Source organism: Camelina sativa, chromosome 17 (assembly GCF_030686135.1).
Source record: "Camelina sativa cultivar CO46 ecotype springtype chromosome 17, ASM3068613v1".
Taxonomy (NCBI): domain Eukaryota; kingdom Viridiplantae; phylum Streptophyta; class Magnoliopsida; order Brassicales; family Brassicaceae; genus Camelina; species Camelina sativa.
Genome location: NC_141896.1, coordinates 38,736,315 through 38,758,274, shown reverse-complemented (window position 1 = coordinate 38,758,274; position 21,960 = coordinate 38,736,315). Strand labels below are relative to the sequence as shown.

The following is a 21,960-nucleotide window of genomic DNA, read 5'->3' as shown; positions in this document are numbered from 1 at the left end:
TTTTTTGGATAAAACATTATGCAATAAAATCATATGCTAAATATGAAATCTTGAAAAAAACACATATTTTGTAAGTTTTATATTGTTAATGATTCTAAATAAATATCCGTGCTATAACACTGGTTAAATTTTATTTTGTAATCTATCTTGTAACACACTATTTAACTTGTAACCAATAATCTATCAATTTCGTAATCTATCTTTGGTTAACGTTGTGATCTATCGATCAAATCTGTGGAAAATAAATTTGTAATATTGTGTTTAAAAATCTTTGGATACAACGTGATACAGGACTAAAATCTTCCAAAAATACAGTTTGCAATATCCATGATTTTATTTGTTACCATTAATATATCAATTGTCAATTTAGAATATCCCTAATATTTAGGTGTAACCATTAATATTAATATATGGATTAATCTATAACTTCTCTATAACCTATTTGTAACCATTTGTAACAATTTATTAAAAATATAAAGTCTACAAAAACTATGTTGTGTATTTATTTTTATATAAAATATAATTTATGTTATTGTTTTAAAAAGCTTTTTTGGATAAAACATTATGCAATAAAATCATATGCTAAATATGAAAGCTTGAAAAAGACACGTATTTTGTAAGTTTTATATTGTTAATGATTCTAAATAAATACTCGTGCTATAACACTGGTTAAATTTTATTTCGTAATCTATCTTGTAACCCACTATTTAACTTGTAACCAATAATCTATCAATTTCGTAATCTATCTTTGGTTAACGTTATAAAAAAGGGGATTTTACATCGATTATATGAGTAGCATATATATAATCTAAGATGTATTCTATCTAATATTCCAAGTAATTTTAGTTTTCATGAGATTTTAAATAATTTTGATAATTTTATGAAAGTTGATACGATTTATATTGTAAAAATTTTTGATCTCCCACCTAAACTCATGATATTTGGATTTCTGTATTCTTAACTAAAGAAATCCTTTCAAATCCTCTAAAATCCCAACAATTTATTAAAATCCAAATCAATAAATTGTTTGAATAACAATGGATTTTAATGTAGATTTTCAAATCATTAATTTAATAACATTGTGTTGGGCATAATTTTATCATAATAAATAAATAAATCTAATTTATTTAGTCAATGCATATTTTGCTGGATAAAGTCAGCGTAAATAAGAGTTTATCTTATAAAAGGAAAATCTTCTTGATTGGTTCAATGAACCGAGAATCTCGTGACTCACTCTGTCAAGAGACCGAGAATCTCGTGACTGACTCTGTCACGAGACCGAGAATCTCGCGACTAACTTCGTCGATGGACCGAGAATCTCGCGACTGACTTCGTCGATGGACCAAAAGTCACGCAACTAGATCTGTTAAGGGACCAAGAGTCTAGCGACCGACTTTACTAATGGGCCAAGAGTCCCGCGACCGACCCTATCATGCATAGAGTTGGCAAGCCCAAGACAAGTCCTAAGGGATTAGGGTAAAGGAATCTCTATATAAGGAGAGCGGCCTCTACAAGAGACAGGATCGAGAACGAAGCAAGAGACCTAAAACACAAGACACACGACTCAACTCTAGAACGCGGCTAGGGTTTATAGATTGATTCGCTGTGCCTTGAATTCTTGTATTTGAGCTTGAGACTTTGATTAATAAAAGCAACTATTCAACATCTGTTTCTTGTTTCCGTAGTTTTTAAACGAATCGATTAATTTTGCCCAAACACATTGGATTTCAGAAGATTTTTTAAAATCTATGATTGAATAACAGTAGATGTCAGAAAATTTTTAAAAATCTATGATTGAATAAAATATAATTTATAAATTTTACACAAATCACTTGAAATATCAAGTTGAATACATTCCCAAATAGTTGTGACAATCCAATTTTTTCATATTTAGAGGAAGAAGCCCAAAAAAAAAAAAATTTGATAACTAAAGAAGCCAACATTTTAGTTCCTTCAAACATATAATACTGACACTATGCATTTTTTCTTCTAAGACAAAATAAAAAAAGTTGTACATAAATCAGTAATAGTCCTATAGTATATATATGCTTCTTAGTTCTTACAAACTGTTTTCTTAAGCCTAGATATACGATTTTAAAATTAAAAATGTATATGCTTTTACCCTAAGGCCATGAATATTTTTCCGTTTTTAATTGGTTTTTAGTTTTTGATTTTTTTCTTTAATGTAAATTTAATTTTGATTTGTATCTTGTTTAGCTTTTTGTATCTTTTAAAACGTTTTTTAAGTCTTTTAATTTAATTTTTAGGTTTTTTTTGTTTAAAAAATTACTATAATAATTATAATAATTTTTTATAAATAAGGTAACTTTGTTCAAAAATCTTATATTTTTTTTTCTTTTTTGGATTTTGTAAGGAATAAACAAAATCTACTAAAATCTGCAATTCTACTTTTTAGGGAAAATATTTTTATCATAATTGAATGACTAATAAATAGATTTTTGCAAAATCAAAAACCAAAAAATACTCCAAAATTTGCATCCATTCTAATCAAATTATAGTTTTAGAATTAGAAAGTATAAAGAACAAGTTTTTTTTAATTAGATTTAGAATCTCTGTAAGTCTTATGGAACATCTCTCCATATAGTCTAGGTTTAAGCTACTCCTTAACCTAATAGACTATGATTTGCCAACCCAATTATAGATCTTTTGTTAACATGTGACTTCGATGTCTCAATATTAAAACGTAATGTCGTTAATTATGTGTTATGCGTTGATATTTGACGCTTTATAAATTTGTAAAGTTGTGACACATTGCAAATTCTAAATGTATAGAAAAATCTGACTTTGGTCTTGCCAAGCTTGATGAAGAGGACAACACTCACATTAGCACTCGAATAGCTGGAACATTGTAAGTGAAAAAGGTCATGTCATATTGTCATGCGAGATTTGCTTATATCACACAACAGATTAATTGTTTTGCAATATTTTTGCAGCGGTTACATGGTATTGTAGTTCTAGAGATAGTTCATGGAAGGAGTAATAAGATAGAACGATCCATGAACAATACTACTTTCTATCTTATCGACTCGTTTACCATTTTTCCTTTTGATAACATTTCACGTTAGCCATTGAGTAAAAGTCTCCAACTTTTTTGTTCTTGTTCCCCTAGGTGGAGGCATTGAGGGATCAGAATAATCTGTTGGAAACTGGTGGATCCGAGACTCGGATCAGATTACAACAGAAAAGAGGAAATGGCCATGATCCAAGCTCAGAGCTCTGTGAGAGACCGTTAATGTCAGAAGTGGTGAAGATGGTGGAAGGTAAGAAGATGGTGGAGACGGGGAAACTTGAGGATGCTTCAATCCATAGAGAAACAACGAGACTTGAAAACATGAACACAATGAAGAAGTATTATGAAACGATAGGGCAAGAGATAAGTACGAGTATGAGTATGAGCATGAGTGATCAAAGTAAATCATCATCAGATCATTAGCAAGTTTGTGTATATAACATATTAAGATGAAACTCAAAGAACTGTCTTTAGATTTCCAGAAACAATCTGAGTTCTTAGGTACAAGTCAGAGAGAGAGAGAGAGAGAGAGAGAGAGATGTGGGAATCAATATTTTTTATAAGTGTCAAAATAGACAAAAGCAGAGAATCCTAATGTAACTACTTACACACAGAATTTACATTTGGTTCTTCATTTCCTTTTTTTGTCTTTTCAAATGTTCTTCTTCATCTTAAATCAATTTTCTTCCACAAAGTTGGTAGGCTCGCTTAGAACATACTTAGGTAGCTCATACTTAGCACCTGCAGGGCAATAACATGACTAGTTAGGACCATCAAACATTCACAAGGCAAGCGAAAAAAGATTTGAATTTTCACCTCTTTCGTCATAGCAGACTGTGAGATCCGTGTTCTGAACAATGACTCCTGCACTGTCTACAATTGCTTGTGCAAGAGATATGTCAGCTTCAGCAGCAGCGCGCAGTGCGTCCCATATCTCTGCAATTACCAAGTGTAAAAATACACCATGTTGATACTAAGATTAGATGCGAACAGAGGAAAAACAAAGTATATCATTATTTTGACTCAAAGTTTCTATAATTTCCCTTAAATGTGGCATATATGGTTATGCTGACACAATCTAATTGCCCTGAAGATCAATGGTAAACACTTGAATTCTCAACCTCGTAAAATATCTTTTCACACAAGTCTGCTGATGAAGATCAGCAAAAAGGGTCCTTAGCTCAGTGGTAGAGCAATTGACTGCAGATCAATAGGTCACCGGTTCGAATCCGGTAGGGCCCTTATCTTTTTCACATTTTCATCCTTCCTAATCCCTACAATTCCTTTTCTACAAACCCTTAAATAATCCAATGGTAAATTAATGACTATCCCATATTCATCTCTATGTGTAACTCATCTCTAACAACCACAGGGTTCTTGGCTCAGTATCCATAGCTCACTGATTCAAACCAGTAGAACTTAAACCTCTCTTTTTCTCTCCTTCCCAATCACCAATATCCCTTTATCACAAAAGATTGCAGATCAATGCCTATTCTATGATCTTCTTTTTTGTGTAACTCATTAGTAAACAACCAAAGGGTCCTTAGCTCAGTGGTAGAGCAATTGACTGCAGATCAATAGGTCACCGGTTCGAACCCGGTAGGGCCCTAAAAACTCTATTTATTTTTGTTCCTCTCCCTTCTTCAATCACTAATATCCCTTTTCTGCAGATCAAAGACTAATCTCTAAATCTTCTCCATGTCTAACTCATTGCTAAACAACCAAAGGGTCCTTAGCTCAGTGGTAGAGCATTTGACTGCAGATCAAGAGGTCACCGGTTCGAACCCGGTAGGGCCCTTAGAATTTCTCTTTTTGTCCCCTTCCCTCCCACACTTATATATCCCTTTTCTACAAACCCTCCAATTCTTTTTTTGTGTAACCAAATGGTATAAAGCAAAAAAACACAACTCAAAACAATCAAAATCAAGGCAAGCTCAAGAAAACAAGTAACAGTTACCTTTCCTACCGCCATAGTGAGGAGCAGTGTCCCAAAACTCTTCTCTCAGTTTCATAAGCTCAGCTTTGGTGATCGGTTGGGTGTGCTTCCATGGTTTCGGCTTCCTAATTTTCTTCACTGACCCTGTAAACAAATAAGAAGTTATCCATCTGCATATATTAAAGGATCTATTTTCATCATCAATCATAAGGCATTTGACCATTAAGAATCCATTGGCAGAAACTAGCTTTATCCGTGTAGATCATTCACTTAATTTTCTTTCCATAAAAGAAAAGCCAACCATAGTTAGTAGATACTGTAGCACATCAACAAACATACACAGACAACAATTCTTAAACATAAAAATACTTCATTGGAATCAATAATTAAAACATCAAAGCTCATACTACTGCTATGAAGATTTGTAACTGAAACAAACCCCATCAGATCAGATAAAATCTAAACCCTAAAATTTCAAATGAACAAAATCTACATCAACCAATATTTTTCAAATTGGAACAAAAGAACATTCTAGCATATTAATTAGATATCTAGGGTTTTTTCTCATCGATTTCAAAAAAACAAGAAAAAAGTTTCCTTTTTTCGCCTTATCCAATAAAATAGAACAGAGTAAAGTCGTAGAGAACTAAGAAAGATTTCGATCTCACCATCTCCTTGCGACTGTGTTGATCCAGCACAACCCATTAATCTGCTTCTTTCAACCCTTCAAGTATAAAAAAAAACACACACACACACACACAAATTCTCTCGCAGAAACGGATTCAGACAGAACAAGGGTTTTGTCGAAGCTTCATCGAAACCAATCAAAGTCGGAAACTTTTCACCTTCCCTTTTAAAAGAGAAAGCAAAAGATATTTCTTTCCGAATCTTTGAGACACACAAATCAGATGTCGGTAGAATGAAGAAGAAGAAGAAGATCAAGACCGAGTTGAAGATGACGATGAATCGGCGGTGTTGATGATTGTGACATTATTTTTTTTTTTGTGTAAATCTTTTCGTTTATATAAAGATTTGATTTTTTTTTCTTGGGGTTTTTTTTTTTTTTTTTTTTGGCTTCGCTGTTTTCTCAATTAAAGGCAAAAGGTTTCTAAATCCAATGCGAACCAATGTTACATCACCCAATGAGATTTCACCACGTCATCCTAATTATTCTTTGGATTGAAGAATCTATGCACTTTAAATCTTTTTATCTTTTTAACTAATACTACTAATAATTGATCTTGGCTTAATTTAAGTTGATCAGGTTGAGAAAAAGAATTAGGCAATAATCATTCACTTTTTTAAAAGTCGCTACCAGATTTTTTTTTGTTGTTATTTAAAGAGTGAATAGTTGAATTTGTTAATTAATCCCTTCGATAATGATGTTACACAATAATGTTTCTTTATTCTTTCTCCTTTTAAATATGTTTGTGATAAACCTGGGATTTAGGGGTGTATTCAACTTGATATTTTAAATGATTTGTATAAAAGTTATAAATCATATGTTAATATGTTATTCAATCACTAATTTTTAATTTTTAAAAGTCTCCTGAAATCCATTTTTATTGAATTGATGATTTTAAAATCTACTTTAAAATCCACTGTTATTCAAAACAGTTTGTGGATTTGGATTTTTATAAGTTCCAGAGATTCTGGAGGATTTGAGAAGATTTGTTTAGTTAAAAATACAGAAATCCAAATCTCATGGTTTCAAGTGGGATTTGAAAGAATTTTACGATAAATCATATCCTTTTCTAAAATCTATCAAAATTCCAAATTTCCTAAATCCCATAAAATCTTCCAAAATCATTGTTTCAATACATCCCCTTTAATATTTCCATTGCACTGATATTCTTCTTTTTTTTAAAAAAAAAAAAAAAAAACTAGATTGTAATTTTTTTATTATTTAAACCAAAAAGATATTTACGTATTGTAAAATGTAAATAATCTTGAGAAAGAATCACATATTTTTATTAAGACACATGTTTTATTTTTTATATATTTCCTACTATTTATGTAGTAAGAGTTTATTTTAAAGAGATTTAAAACCTTTTCAATTAAGAAAATGATCAGAAACTGACTCAACTTCAAGTCTTCTCCAACCAGAAAAAACTGAAAAAGGATGAAGAAGTTTTTTTCCAAACAAGATTGTAATTTTTAATGATTTAAACCAACAAGACATTTATGTATTGTAAAATGTAAATAATCTATCTCATATTTCTTTATAAAGACACATGTTTTTTTTTTTTTGATATAATTCCTACTATTTAGGTAGTAAGAGTTTATTTTAAAGAGATTTAAAACCTTTTTAATCAAGAAAATGACCAGAAACTCAACTTCAAGTCTTCTTCAACCAGTAAAAGGATGAAGAAGTTTTTGGTCATGTTTTAGTTCAACTATGCTAAGATTAAAAAAAAACTTATAGATTAGCTAATCGGATTAGACAACACTTTCTCTGTGGTTTGAAAACCAACACTGATGTCACAAAGGATCTGGACAGAGTTTCTTACTTCTAATAAGACAAGAAACTAAGATGAACAAATAAATAATTTCATAACAAATCTATATTCGTTGTAAAATTTAGCCAACCGCAGAATCACGAAGCTCTTCTTCTACCCGAAGGCTTCAGATTACTGCGAACTTTAAGTGAAGTTAAAACCCGTAAAGGAACAATCTTTGTTTACTTCTTTTGAAGTATGATCATCCCCACAAAGGCAATTCCACGAGTGGCCACACCTATGAGAAGCAATATCATTATACATAAATTCCATTCGTTAATGTCGTAGCCACTCTTCATAAGCGATCCACATCGTGTAATCATCCATACTCCATAGTACCTGAAAATCCAATATACAGTATGAATCAAACCAAGCTTTTGAAAGGTAACTTTCCTTATGGTTTTGTTCCAACTTGTTTTCGTACCTTTGAGCATTTCCTATCACAAATGCCTCCAAAGCCCACTTTGGATAACTCAAGTCAGCCATGATCCTAATAGCTTCACTATTCTTCGGTTGGGTTGCTACAAGTGTCAAAACGACTGGAAGAAGAACAGAAAACTGCAAAATCAAGTCTGTCGATTAGAATACGTAGAGAGTATGATTCGTCTTCAAAAGGAAACTTAGCTAAAACTCACCAGCTGGGCTGAGCTCGGTTGGAGAAAGATAGCCAACGCATATGCAATACCAGTCACACAATATACGAGGCAGACCAAAACAATATAGTTATCGAAAAATGTGGATCTCGGATTCGTGAAGAAATAGAACATAGAGAGATAGACCAATGGCTTGACAAGTATATTGAAAAAGTCTATTGTATCTTTGGCAAGGAAGCAGGCCGAGCTACTCATCCCGGAAGCACTTTCTCTCCAGTAATGTAACTTGTCTAGTGAGAATGATCTTAAAGCTGCTATTTTGCAAAGAAGAGCTGACAGATGAAGTAAAAGCAAAAGATAAGATTCATGAGAAGTTAAGAACATGTATCAACTTCTCAGAAACTGATTGATATTAGTAATGATAGTTTAATAGAGGATTTAATCCAACTTACAGACTGCAATAATAGTGTAGGTATAGCCAGGAGCTCCAAAGCTTTCATCACTTGCTTTAATAAGTGATCCTAAACAAGCTCCAGCAAGCAACAATATCAAATAGTCTGTGGCTTGTAATTGAGCTTCTCTCATTCGCTGCTTAGCTATCCTGAAATCAAGAACATTATTCCGCTTTATTCAAACAACCAAGAATTCAACTGATCATAAGTAAGTCGTGGAAGATTTAAGAAGAAAACCTTCCAAGGAAATATTTGTATTGTAGCCACATAGAAGGGGTTCTTCTTTGGGACAAATCTCGAGACTTCAAGAAGTTATGCCGTATTTTATCACTACGCAACCTGAAATTACAATACACATCTCCCCATAGCTCTGTGGCAAATGTTTGGTTACCAGTGTCTGGATTCGTTTCAAGTCCAGCAGCACTGTTGTTCCGCATATCTAATGGAACCGAGTACCCTTTGTGAAGCATCCACCTTTGAGGAAGCTCTTTGTAACCAACACCAGAATTCCCCATTGATATCACAACGCCTTCCAGAACGTCAATGTAGTAGTCAGGAGGGTTGATACGGTCTGGAACATTTATTCCCAACCCGGAGAAGTATTCTTCGACATTGTTGACTGATCCATGGTAAACAATAAGTCCACCTTTCGCGAGAAGTACTAGATCACTGAATGTTTTGAACAAAGTATAACTGCAACAAAGAGACATAAATTAAAATACTTCATGGCACATAAAGAAGCTATTACCTCTACGGGTGTAACTTATTTTTCAAGATACCTTGGTTGGTGAACAACCATGCAGATATTGACTCCCTCAAGGGCTTCATGCCGAAGTGCTCTAAGAAGAAGCTGTGATGAGGCACTATCCAAGCCAGAAGTAGGCTCATCCAAGAATAAAACCGAAGGCTCCATTACCATTTCTAAACCCACATTCACTCGTTTCCTCTGCCCTCCTGAGATTCCCCGCTTCTCAACTGTACCAACTAAAGAATTCCTCACAGCTTGTAGCCCCAAAGAGTCGATGATTCTTTCAACCACAAGAACTTTGTCTGCTTTCGATAGACCCGCAGGTAATCTGCACTTAGCATGGAACCAAAGATTTTCTTCTACTGTCAAATTTCCATGAACAACGTCATCCTGTGGCACAAAACCAATAATTTTTTTATATGAGTGGATTGATTCGGGCTTCCCGTTTATAAGAATCGAACCACTCAAATTGCATCCAACAGCTTTCCCAGCCAAAGCAGAAAGTAGACTTGTCTTTCCTGCTCCTGATGGACCCATCACAGCTGTGATCCGACCTGGTTTCATGGTTCCTGTGACACATCTCAACACATGCTTACCATTGGACTTCAAGGTAAGAGTTAAATCTCTAAAAGATAACTCCATGAGAGGCCTCTTTCTCGTCTCAGTATTAGTAGCCATTTTTACTATTCCTGAAAAGGTAAGATTCTTATTCTCTTGCTCCATGGCTTTCTCCTTCTCAATCCGATCATACGCATACTTGAAGATTTGGCTCCGTGTTTTCTTAGTTTTGGGCAAATTCTGTCCTTTTACTCTCTTTCCTTCTATTTCAAGCCTCGCTCTTTCATTACTTATGGCGGCTGTCTCATCTTCGATCTCACAACTAGATTGCGCAGCAGAGGAACTCGCAGGACTTGAATATTTTGACATGTCTATATCATCATCTATCTCAGAAGCAGAGTCCCCACGACCCAACATTATGTGGGTATCCCCATCATTGGACTTTATACCTGAAATTGTCCGATTTATTTGTGAACGGATCTCACTGACATGCTTTTTTGCAGCTTTCCATCTCTGATGAGCTTTTGCTGTCTTCACCGCTGCTTCTCTTGACTTCGCCTGCCTCTTTTCCCTCGTCGTTAGGATTTGATCGGAACAATTGTAGATAATGAGTAGAATAGTACTCACTCCAGCCTACACAAACATATTGAAGTGCCACTATTTAAGTGGAAAACCTTAGTTTTAGATATTCATTGATAAGTGAAAAAACTTACGATAACCATAACCCCAAATGCATGCATGTTCTGATTTGCTGTGTTGGGATTGCAGGACGTTAACTTAAAGCAAGCTGCAAAAGACAAGACGTACTTAATAGATAAAGATGGAAATAGTAAACATTACTTAGTTCTGTGACAACAAGCAATCATGAATATTCGATGACATACGTTTTTCAGATGTAGACCCCATTCTGCAGTAGTGCCTAAATCAACATAAAAAAAAATATAACCAGTTAAACCAAAAACAGTTTGACACAAATATGATTTTCAGATGGATCATTCATTAACAGAGTAACAAAACGTTGAGGACAATATGTCAGGATAGAACGGAGTTTGAAGGGACTAAAAAATGAATACCCACTATCACAAGGTACTTTTTGAGTGGTGGTTGGACAATACGATCCCGCTGAACAGAATACTTCACCGCTGGATCTGATATCTGCCCATACATTCGCACCTCCACAAGTGTGGTTTGGTCGTCCTGGTGGTAATTGATAAGTATACCTACAGATTTGACATAACATCTTATCTTATCCCGCAATAATATCACGTGTATCATATTCGTATTTGTATCTAAGATGGAATAAAAATACTTACGGTTCACATAAGCTTGTAGTCTTATTAAGGGTAGCTAAGGGACAATGAGCACCAAGGGGACAAGCTTTTCAAAAGAATATATATTCAGAAACAATGTTAGTTAATGAGACCATATAGATGAGAAAAACTTAGAAACCATGAAGGCGTTTATGAATTGCTTACGTATCATGCAGGTGAGACCACGGGGGCAGAAAAACCCTTCACAGCAAACCATACAGTTTTGTGTTCTTTCAGGAAAATCTTTGGAGTTTTGCAGGTCGACTTGTTCGGTTGGTTCAACACTACAGCCCCATCCAGGTTCACAACCAGAGACCCATGAAGTCAAGTTGCAATTCATATTTGGTTGCAAGTGGCCTGGGGTATTCGACTTATTGAAAAAAGCATTAAAATAGAACTTCATCTCTGCTGCTGTACAGATACGCCTACCAATGTCACCTGTTCCAAACCGAAAACGTAAACACATAAAAAGAGATATGAAAATTATGTTATCAGATCAAACTCCAAGAACCATAACAGTGTTCCTATAAAATCATCAAATCCTCGAACTTCCATTCGATCTTTTTTTCAACAACTAAGTAGCAACTAGTTTTCTGTTTCGGTTCAGGCTAAGTAATAGGCAGTACCTTTGGTTTTCTGAATGCAAGAAGATAAGAAGTCCAAGTTGGTGGAGAAGTTAAAAGCTTTGTTCCAATCAGCATCCCTGAAATTTTGATTTTAACAAAAGGATAGTCCTGAGCAAAATACCTCACAAGACTATCGTAAGCTAAAAGAACATATATCACCTAAAGCACCTACAGTTAACCAAGTGAAGCTATCAATGCACCAACTATACTAAGATCAAACACTAAGCTGAAATCTTAATCAGAAAAATGAGACATTTGATTGCATTAGTGATACAAGTCTACAAAATTAGAAACCAAAGCAAAGCAAAGCAACTAAAGTGCAAGATAACAGTTTAAGAGAAAGAAAACTGACGGGTCTCTGACGCAAAACTTTGCTCTGGTACCGAGCTCACGATTAAGAGCAGCGGTGCTATTAGAAAGCCTGCTGTAAACCATCTGTGTAACGAGGGGAAGAACAGCTGGATTGTTGAACTCACTTGTGTCCCCAATAGTTTGACCATTCCCAACATAACAAACCAACCACAGAACTAAGATCACCAATCTGAGATTAGATCCATATTTGAGCCAACTTCGCCTGTTCACACTCATCTTGAGATTCAAAAGCCTTAAAGGACACATAATAGAAAGTGACTAAATCAGATGCAAAAACAACAACTAACAAAAACACAAGAAACCTTGCTTGATTTATCAAGTTAAATGAAACGTTTTGAGACATTGTGATTTGTGAATGGAGAGGGAAGAAACGTGAAGGAAGTTGGAGAAAACGATGGTGCAAAGACTAAAATGGTGATCTATATGCGCGACGAACGTGACTGAAACAATGTGAATAACGACCCATCTTATTTTAATCAACTGTTATGCTTGATTTAAGGTTTAGCTACATAAAGGTTGAATCTTTATTAGACTTATCACAATCACAATCTCAGCTCTTTTAACAAATTAACCAGAAACGAACTCCAAAACAATCTAATTTGAGAACCCAGAACAAACTTAAAAATTGCTTTCTTTTGTCTCCAGATCACATTCGAACACCATCACAAAACATCGCAAGTTTTAATTTTTATTCCTTAGATTCTCCAGACTAAAAAAAGTTAAACCAGGATCAACGGAAGACAAGTAAAAAAAAAAAACGTACATTGTGACTTGTGAGGCATTGAAGTTCATGACTTGGGAGCTGAAGAATCCATAAAAATTGAAGTTGCTAAATTTTTGGGGAAGCTTGTTAAAATAGTAGTCTGAGATATGCAGATTAAGCTGTCATCATTGTCATTGACCTTGATAAGAAGGAAGAAGAAGAGAGTGCGTTGAATGATTTCATTAGGACAAGGGAAGGACATAGAGAGACCTAGTAATTATAATAATTACAGTTTCTAAATCTATAAAAGTATCAACCTTTTTACCGATTGATTTAGGAATATATATATTTTCTTTCTAAGTTTATTCAAAAAATTTTCTAAGTAAAAATGATACGAAATATTTGAAATGTGGCAATTTTCCCTAATATACGCATTTCATTACTGATATAGTGACTAAGAAAATGAAATTTTTATAAATAGAATAAAAAATGCAGATTTCTCTTGTTCTAATATCAAAAAAGTTTTATGTAGAAAAGTCATTTCAAAATTGTAACCCTGACTTTTTGTATATAAATTGTAATTGACTATTCTATATATAGAATATTAATATTTTCTTTTTTGAAAAAGAGAATATTAATATTTTCATGACTATAAAATGTAGACAATAGAGAGAATTTGAATATTAGTCATCATGAAGAATTAAATTTAGGATACTTGTGGATTCGTCCATGTGTTACAACTTACAATCAACTGGTCCCATGATTTTAATGAATATTTTGCTGAGTCCAAATTTGGAAGACAGAAAATAACAAAAAAAAACACTGAAATTTTTTTATTAACATCAAGGGATGAGGATGACCGAAAACTCTCAATCAAGAACAAACAATAAATGACACTTTTAAAAACTTATCAAGAGTGTCTATAACCACATGTCTGTCTATGTGACGTGAAGAGCTAGAACATATCTTCTTAAGCAAATCAACTATGATGTTATTAATCATATTTGATATGAAACTCTGTTTGTTTTTAGGACGTGTTGTTTTTAGGACGTGTTCGTTTGCATGTAGTCAGCGATAGAAACTAGCGATATTAACAGCGACAGAATGTTGTTTGTTTCCCTGTCGCTAGTTCAGCGACCAGTGACAGCAACTGCCGTCAGCGATTAACGACCGTAATTTTCAATCGCTAAAATTTTTAGCAATTATCAGCGATCAGTCGCTGAAATTAATCGCAGTCGCTGAAACTAATTGCTAGATACAGTGACAGGCAAACGAACAACATAGCGACAAAAAAAAAAGATTAATTAAATATGATCAAAATTAAAATTATTTAAATAAAAGTATAACTACATATAGTTATTAAAATTAAACTAAATCTAATTAAATAAATAACAAATTAATTTGAATATATTTAAATAAAATTCTAAAAAAAAATAGTTATAAAGAAATTAAATTTAACAATATTAAAATGAATAAATTAAAAATAAAATTCAAATTAATTATTTAAAAATATATAAATATGTTTTTAAATTATTTTCATGGGTAGATATAATTTATATTTTTAAATAAAAATATAAATTATCAAAAAAAAAAATTTATTAATTTAAAAAATATATATATAGTAATTAATCGCGGTGACAGTTTCTAGCGATAGTCGCTAGCGATAGTCGCTAGCGATAGTTGTCACTGGAATCTGTCGCTGGTTGCTAGGCAAACAAATAAGACTTATATCGTTTTCTCCATCCACTCAGGCTCTGTCCAATAGGGTGGTTCGAAATGCAACAACCTTAGGCTTATTACCCGCTAAAAATATTTACTCAAATATTTACATAACAAAAAGAAAAAAAATTGTTTAAAAAGAAAGAATTGTTTTATATCTATTTGTGTAATAAGAAAATGATCAGAAACTCACTCAACTTCAAGTCTTCTTCAATCAGAAGTAGTTTTTGGTCATGTTTTAGTTCAATTATGCCTAATTCTAAGAACAAGCCATTAGTTTTCAATGAGCTTTATAGATTAGCTAATCTGATTTGACAACACTTTCTCTTAGGTTTGAAAACCAACATCACAAAAGATGTGCACAAAGTTTCTTACTCTTATAGGACAAGGAAACATATAATTTCATAACAAAGCTTATATTCTTCTGTCTATCCGGAAGCTTCGGATTCCTGCGAACAAACGAACGGTCTTTCTTCACTTTTTTTTAAGTAAGATCATCCCCACAAAGGCAATTACACGAGTGGCCACACCTATGAGAAGCAATATCATTATACATAAATTCCATTCGTTAATGTCGTAGCCACTCTTCAGAAGCATACCACACCGCGTAATCATCCATACTCCATAGTACCTGAAAACCCAATATATAAATCAAACCAAGCTTTTGGAAGGTAATTAATTAACTTCTTTATGCTTTTTGCTTTTCCAACTTGTTTTCGTACCTTTGAGCATTTACTATCACAAATGCCTGCAAAGCCCAATTTGGATAACTCAAGTCAGCCATGGTCCTAATAGCTTTACTATCCTTCTCTTGGGATGAAACAAGTGTTAAAACGACTGGAAGAAGAACAGAACACTGCAAAATCCCCAATAAGTTTGTAGATTAGAACAAGTAGAGAGTATGAATCTTCTTCTTACAAAAACAAACAAATATAAAAAACTCACCAGCTGTGCTGAGCTCGGTTGGAGAAAGATAGCCAAGGCATATGCAATACCGGTCACACAATATACGAGGCAGGCCAAAACAATATAGTTATCCAAAAATGTGGATCTTGGATTCGTGAAGAAATAGAACATAGAGAGATAGACCAATGGCTTGACAAGTACATTGAAAAAGTCTATTGTATCTTTTGCAAGGAAGCAGGCAGAGCTACTCATCCCGGAAGCACTTTCTCTCCAGTAATGTAACTTGTCTAGTGAGAATGATCTCAAAGCTGCTATTTTGCAAAGAAGAGCTGACAGATGAAGAAGAAGAAAAGCAAAAAAAAAGACACAAGATTCATAAGAACATGAAGAAAGTTTTCAGAACTTGATTAATAACAGTAATGATCCAACTTACAGACTGCGATAATAGTGTAGGTATAGCCAAGAGCTCCAAAGTCGTCATCAGCACCTTTTTTAGTAAGTAATCCTAAACAAGCTCCAGCAAGCAACAAGATCAAATAGTCTGTGGCTTGTAACTTAGCTTCTCTCATTTGCTGCTTAGCTACCCTGAAATCAAGAACATAACTCTGCTTTATTCGGACATCCAAGAATCAGTTAATTGCTTCCAAGGAAAATTTGAGAAGATCAAACCTTCCAAGGAAATATTTGTATTGTAGCCACTTGGAAGGGGTTCTTCTGTGGGACAAATCTCTAGACTTCAAGAAGTTGTGCTGTATTTTATCACTACGCAACATGGAATTACTCTTCACATCTCCCCACAGCTCTCTAGCAAATGTTTGTTGTCTTTTACCGTGTGAACTATTACCAATGTCTGGATTCATTTCAAGACCATCAGCACTGCTGTTCCGCATATCTAACGGAACCGAGTATCCATTGTGAAGCATCCACCTTTGAGGAAGCTCTTTGTAATCAACACCAGAATTCCCAATTGTTATGCCTTCAAGAACGTCGATGTAATAGTCAGGAGGGTTGATACGGTCTGGAACATTTATTCCCAACCCGGAGAAGTACTCTTCGACATCGTTGACTGATCCGTGGTATACAGTAAGGCCACCTTTCGCGAGAAGTACTAGATCATTGAACGTTCTGAACAAAGTATAACTGCAACAAAGAAACATAAATTAAAAAACTTCATGGCACATAAAGAAGCTATTACCTCTACGTGTAACTTGTTTTACAAGATACCTCGGTTGGTGAACAACCATGCAAATGTTGACTCCCTCAAAGGCTTCATGCCGAAGTGCTCTAAGAAGAAGCTGTGATGAAGCACTATCCAAGCCAGAAGTAGGCTCATCCAAGAATAAAATCGAAGGCTCCATAACCATTTCTAAACCCACATTCACTCGTTTCCTCTGCCCTCCTGAGATTCCCCTCTTCTCTACTGTACCAACTAAAGAATTCCTCACAGCTTGTAGCCCCAAAGAGTCTATGGTTCTTTCAACTACAAGAACTTTTTCTGCTTTCGATAAACCCGCAGGTAATCTGCATTTAGCATGGAACCAAATATTTTCTTCTACCGTCAAGTTTCCATGAACAACATCATCTTGTGGCACAAAACCAATAATTTTTTTGTATGAATGGATTGATTCTTGCTTCCCGTTTATAAGAATCGAACCACTCAGTTTGCAACCAACAGCTTTACCAGCCAAAGCAGAGAGCAGACTTGTCTTTCCTGCTCCTGATGGACCCATCACAGCTGTGATCCGACCAGGTTTCATGCTTCCTGTGACACATCTCAACACATGCTTACCATTGGACTTCAAGGTAAGAGTTAGATCTTTATAAGAAAGCTCCATGAGAGGTCTTTTATTCCTCGTCTCAGTATTACTAGCCATTGAAACAATTCCTGAAAAGTTAAGATTCTTATTCTCTTGCTCCATGGCTTTCTCCTTCTCGATCTGATCATAAGCAGCCTTGAAGATTTGGGTCTGTGTTTGCTTTTCTTTAGCCAAATTCTTTCTTTTTACGCTCTCTTCATTACTTACGGCTGAACTAGACTGCGCTTGCGCAGCAGAGGAACTCGAATGTTTTGACATTTCTATATCTTCATATACTTCAGAAGCAGAGTCCCCAGGACCCAACATCATGTGGGTATCACCATCATGATCGGTTTTTTTACCTGGAAATGTCCGAGTTATTTGCGCACCGATCTCACGTACATGCTTTGTTGTAGCCTCTCTAGCACCTTTCCATCTCTGATGAGCTCTCGCTTTCTTGACGGCTGCTTCTCTTGACTTGGCCTGCCTCTTTTCCCTGATCTTTAGGATGTGATCGGAACAATTGTAGATAATGAGTAGAATAGTACTCACTGCAGCCTGCACAAACATATATAATTGAAGGCCACTTTGTTAGTAGTGGAAAACCAAATTAGCTAGTCTTGGATATTCCAGTAATAACTGAATAAAAAACTTACGATAAATATAATCCCAAATGCATGTATGTTCTGATTTCCTGTGTTGCGTTTGCAGGACGATAACTTCAAGCAAGCTGCAGAAGACAAGACGTACTTATTAAGAAATGGAAATAGTAAACATTACTAATTATATTGGTTATGTGACAACAAGGGATCATGAATATTGGATAAGACTTACGTTTCTCAGATGTTGACCCCTTTCTGCAATAATGCCTAAATCAACATAAAAAGGAATAACCACTTAAAATATAGACAAACTCTGATTCTCAGCTAAATCATTAATCTGATATATTCAAGTTATCCATCTAAATGTTTTACTTCCAAATGAACCATCCAAATGTTCCATCTAAATGATACATCAAAAATATGTTAATTGGTTTCCAACTTTTGTTGGTTTGATGCATATGAATGAACATTTGTTTGTTTGGTTAGTCTACATCTCCAGTTTTAATTAGAAAATGACTAAAATACTCTTGTTTTAATTTAACTATATTATTAATTTTAATTTTTAAGTATAAAAGTGACATAGAAAAAGGGGTATTTGTGAAAATCCCCCTTAATCTAACAAATCATGTTATAGTAATGTTTAAAATTACAAACTGATTTTTCTCGCATAAATTAATATTCAAATTTGCATTTTTTAAAAATATAAATTTCTTTCAAGTAACATTTATAGAAAACATAATTTAATGGTTATCGCAAAAAATTTTAATTTTATGATTTACAGTTCTGGCGGGAAAATGTGATTTGGGATTTTTGCGATAAATATATAATTTTATGGTTTTAGCGGGAAAATATGATTTTACGGTTTTGGCAAAAAAATGTGATTTGGAGTTTTGATAGAAAATATGATTTTGCGGTTTTGATAGAAAAATATTATTTTTAATGTTGGCGGGAAACATATTTTACAGTTTTGGTAGACAAAATATGGTAATTTGCAAAATAATAGTAAAATTATCATTTAAAATTTTGAAGACAAATGAATAATTAAGCCATATCTATCATTTGTTATTCTTGACTGAACCATCTTCATCTAAATAGTTCAACTAGATTCATCCAAATGAATTTTATTTTTATGCCTAAATTTTTAAATAAAAACGAACAATAAAAGCAAATAAACATGACCATAACATAGTAAGACAACGTTGATGAAAATTTGTCAGGATAGAACGGAGTTTGAAGGGACGGAGAAATGAATACCCTTTTTCACAAGCTACTATTTTATCTGTGGTTGGGCAATGCGATCCCGCAGGACAGAATATATCACTGCTGGAAGTGATAGCGGCCCATTCATTCGCACCTCCACAAGTGTGGCTTGGTTTTCCTGGTGGTAATTGATAACTATACCTACAGATGTGACATAACATCTTATCCTATATATCCCGCAATAAAAAACTTACATGAATCATATTAGTATTTGTATCTAAGATGGAATAAAAAAAAAAACTTACGGTTCACATATGCTTGTAGTCTTATTAAGGGTAGCTAAGGGACAATGAGCACCAAGGGGACAAGCTTTTTCAAAACAGAACAAAAAAAATTCAGAAACAGTGTTAGTTTTAGACCATGTAGATTAGAAAACACCTTATAAATTAAACCATATGAAGGCGTTTTATGAACTGCTTACGTATCATACAAGTGAGGCCACGAGGGCAGAAAAACCCTTCACAGCAAGCCATACAGTCTTTTGTTCTTTTAGGAAAATCTTTGGATTTTTGCAGCTGCTGGTCGACTTGTTCGGGTATATCAAGACTACAGCCCCATCCAGGTTCACAACCAGATTCCCATGAAGTCAAGTTGCAATTTACATTTGGCTGCCACTGCCAGTATTCCGTGTCATTTGCTTTATTGAAAGAAGCATTAAAATAGAACTCCCTCTCTGCTGCTCCACAGATACGCCCAACAATATCACCTGTTCCAGACCAATAATGTAAGCACATAAAAAAATATGAAAATTAATCTAAGTCATCAGATTAATTACTCCAAGAACCATAAGAAACGTGAGAGTTCTGAAACAACCAAGAATCATCAGATCGTAGATCTTCCATCTTTTTACAACAACCAAGTAGCAAATATAATATTCTGTTTTGGTCGCGCTAACTGCTAAGTAAAAGTCTGTACCTTTGGTTTTCAGAATGCACTTAGATAAGAAATCCAAGTTGGTGGAGAAGTTAAAAGCCCTGTTCCAATCAGAATCCCTGAGATAGTGATTTCAACAAAAAGGATAAACAACCTGATCAAAATATCTCACAAGACTTTTGTAAGCTCAAAGAGTATATTTTCACCTACAGCACCTACTATTAATTAGCAAGTGAAGCTATCAATTGCATCAACCATACTAAGATCAAAGAATTGAAAGTTCCAGATTCAAATTTTAAGAGAAAGAAAACTTACAAGTCTTTGAAGCAAAACTTTGCTCTGTTACCAAGATCACGACTAAGAGCAGCGGTAGTATTAGAAACGCTGCGATAAACCTTCTGTGTAGCGAGGGGAAGAAGAGCTGGATTGTCTTCGAACTCACTGTTGTTCCAAATAGTTTGACCATTCCCAACATAACAAACCAACCACAGAACTAAGATAACCATTCTGAGATTAGATCCATGTTTGTGCCAACTTCGCCGGTTCACACTCATCTTGAGATTCGAAAGCCTTAAAGAAGAACACATAATAGAAAGTGTGACTAAATCAGATGCAAAAACAACAGCTAACAAAAACATAAAGGTTGAATCTTTATTTGTCTTATCACATCACATCACAAAACAGCTAAACATCGCAAGTTTTAGTCTAAACTCCAGAGACTATAAAAGAGCTAAAACAGGATGAATGGAAGAAAAAGAAAACGTACATTGTGACTTGTGAGGCATTGAAGCTCATGACTTGGGAGCTGAAGAATTCATGCATGAGAAATAAAGTTGCTAAATTCTTGGGGAAGCTTTTTAAACTAAAAGAGAAATAAAAGATACGTATATTATATTTGACTTGTGAGGCGTCGAAGTTCATGACGTGGGAGATGAAGAATCCATGAAAAATGAAGTTGCTAAATTATTGGGGAAGGCTACATACTTGACCTCGACAAGAGGGAAGACGAAGACGAAGACGAAGACGAAGACGAGGGTGCGTTGAATGATTCTTTAGGACATGGACATGATGTAGACCTAGTTCAAACTACAGTTAACTAAATGAGAAGAAAAGTAATCGGATGCTGGATGGAGATTTTTATAACGTGAGTTTCGGTTGATACATGATGTTTTCATACCAAAAAAAAAGAAAAAGGATGTTCGTACGTAAAATAACAATTAAGAGAAAGATGACAAAGATTTGTGCGTAAAATAACCGTTAGACAAGAGAAAGATGACAAAGAAAGGAGATTGTGATTCAATTGTGTGGCCAAATTGAACCACCCGAAAGTTCAAAGCAATTGCATTTCCACTTCAATATCAGTGACGTGATGACTGATGGGCTACACTACCCAAAAAAAAAAAAAATGCTATGATATTTAATTTGTTCCAAAAATAATCAGCTATGATATATAATTTGTTTTTACTATATAGTCTTTTGCATCCATTACTATATATCATTTTTAACAGCCTAATAGTGATTGGTTTAAATTTTAAAAACTTTTACTTTAACAAAAGAATTAGAACCCAAAATTTTCTCAATTAATCTTTTATTGATTTTTCTCTTTTTATAATTTCTACAACAATTATTTCATTTTTTTTTTTTCATTTTTTACTTTCATTTTTTTGTTAAATTTAGATTTAAAATGTTCAGCTTTTAAGGTTTATTTTTCATAGTTTTTAAATAAGATTATCGATTATTGGAAGTCATCATCAAATAGTGGATATCAATTACAACAAATTTTTGGATATAGATTTTTTTTTGTCAGCGATTGTTTGGATATAGATATAGATAAAAAAATTTTATTGTATCACACAAATCAAAATCTAATCGTTTTTTTGTCGTATGATATAATAACCAAAGAAAGAAAGTTACATAGCTTCAAAGATAAAGAAAAGCAAAAACAAATACTTGATGATGAGGCTACAAGAGCCCTCC

General features: G+C 34.0%; 3 protein-coding genes and 3 non-coding genes across 9 annotated transcripts; 3 read left to right on the top strand and 3 right to left on the bottom strand.

The window, feature by feature from the left end:
• Window positions 1–3,481: 3,481 nt before the first annotated feature.
• LOC104758689 (uncharacterized) lies at window positions 3,482–6,073 on the bottom strand. Its single transcript, XM_010481598.3, has 4 exons — window positions 5,636–6,073; window positions 4,989–5,111; window positions 3,848–3,967; window positions 3,482–3,772 (listed from the first exon to the last, which is right to left on the bottom strand). Exons 1-4 carry the CDS (start codon window positions 5,670–5,672, stop codon window positions 3,708–3,710), a joined length of 345 nt encoding a protein of 114 aa, XP_010479900.1. The 5' UTR covers window positions 5,673–6,073; the 3' UTR covers window positions 3,482–3,707.
• TRNAC-GCA (transfer RNA cysteine (anticodon GCA)) lies at window positions 4,202–4,273 on the top strand. Its single transcript has one exon. It is a non-coding gene; the product is annotated as a tRNA-Cys (tRNA).
• On the top strand, window positions 4,569–4,640 carry TRNAC-GCA (transfer RNA cysteine (anticodon GCA)). The gene has a single exon. It is a non-coding gene; the product is annotated as a tRNA-Cys (tRNA).
• On the top strand, window positions 4,758–4,829 carry TRNAC-GCA (transfer RNA cysteine (anticodon GCA)). The gene has a single exon. It is a non-coding gene; the product is annotated as a tRNA-Cys (tRNA).
• A 1,301-nt stretch (window positions 6,074–7,374) lies between the features above and the next one.
• LOC104758688 (ABC transporter G family member 24) lies at window positions 7,375–13,392 on the bottom strand. Of its 4 annotated transcripts, none has more exons than XM_010481596.2 (14): window positions 12,888–13,392; window positions 12,105–12,356; window positions 11,753–11,829; window positions 11,292–11,564; window positions 11,130–11,193; window positions 10,890–11,036; window positions 10,701–10,735; window positions 10,530–10,603; window positions 9,290–10,449; window positions 8,748–9,203; window positions 8,511–8,659; window positions 8,101–8,390; window positions 7,890–8,023; window positions 7,375–7,804 (listed from the first exon to the last, which is right to left on the bottom strand). In XM_010481596.2, exons 1-14 carry the CDS (start codon window positions 12,914–12,916, stop codon window positions 7,648–7,650), a joined length of 3,297 nt encoding a protein of 1,098 aa, XP_010479898.1. In that variant the 5' UTR covers window positions 12,917–13,392; the 3' UTR covers window positions 7,375–7,647. The 4 variants fall into 4 exon arrangements, with proteins under 4 accessions (XP_010479898.1, XP_010479899.1, XP_087350711.1 ...); XM_010481597.2 differs by having other exon boundaries at window positions 12,105–12,326; window positions 12,888–13,222; XM_087494585.1 differs by having other exon boundaries at window positions 10,894–11,036; window positions 12,888–13,076.
• Window positions 13,393–14,819: 1,427 nt separating this feature from the next.
• Window positions 14,820–21,195, bottom strand: LOC104758687 (ABC transporter G family member 24). The gene is made up of 14 exons (XM_019239139.2): window positions 20,750–21,195; window positions 20,299–20,553; window positions 20,026–20,102; window positions 19,532–19,816; window positions 19,356–19,419; window positions 19,105–19,251; window positions 18,083–18,117; window positions 17,905–17,978; window positions 16,677–17,806; window positions 16,122–16,592; window positions 15,886–16,037; window positions 15,492–15,781; window positions 15,269–15,402; window positions 14,820–15,177 (listed from the first exon to the last, which is right to left on the bottom strand). The coding sequence occupies exons 1-14, from the start codon at window positions 20,902–20,904 to the stop codon at window positions 15,021–15,023; spliced, it is 3,426 nt and encodes a 1,141-aa protein (XP_019094684.2). The 5' UTR covers window positions 20,905–21,195; the 3' UTR covers window positions 14,820–15,020.
• Between the last annotated feature and the right edge of the window lie 765 nt (window positions 21,196–21,960).

Coding starts and splice junctions, on each gene's coding strand:
- LOC104758689 (XM_010481598.3), bottom strand. CDS start 5,672: ATGGGTTGTGCTGGATCAACACAGTCGCAAGGAGATG. Junction 3,968..4,988: donor TCACTATGGCGGTAGGAAAG/GTAACTGTTACT, acceptor TGGTAATTGCAG/AGATATGGGACGCACTGCGC. Junction 3,773..3,847: donor AGTCTGCTATGACGAAAGAG/GTGAAAATTCAA, acceptor ATTGCCCTGCAG/GTGCTAAGTATGAGCTACCT.
- LOC104758688 (XM_010481596.2), bottom strand. CDS start 12,916: ATGAACTTCAATGCCTCACAAGTCACAAT. Junction 8,391..8,510: donor CTACACTATTATTGCAGTCT/GTAAGTTGGATT, acceptor TTCATCTGTCAG/CTCTTCTTTGCAAAATAGCA. Junction 7,805..7,889: donor GTGATAGGAAATGCTCAAAG/GTACGAAAACAA, acceptor TTGGATTTTCAG/GTACTATGGAGTATGGATGA.
- LOC104758687 (XM_019239139.2), bottom strand. CDS start 20,904: ATGAACTTCGACGCCTCACAAGTCAAATATAATATACGTATCTTTTAT. Junction 17,807..17,904: donor CATTTGGGATTATATTTATC/GTAAGTTTTTTA, acceptor ATGTTTGTGCAG/GCTGCAGTGAGTACTATTCT. Junction 15,178..15,268: donor GTGATAGTAAATGCTCAAAG/GTACGAAAACAA, acceptor TTGGGTTTTCAG/GTACTATGGAGTATGGATGA.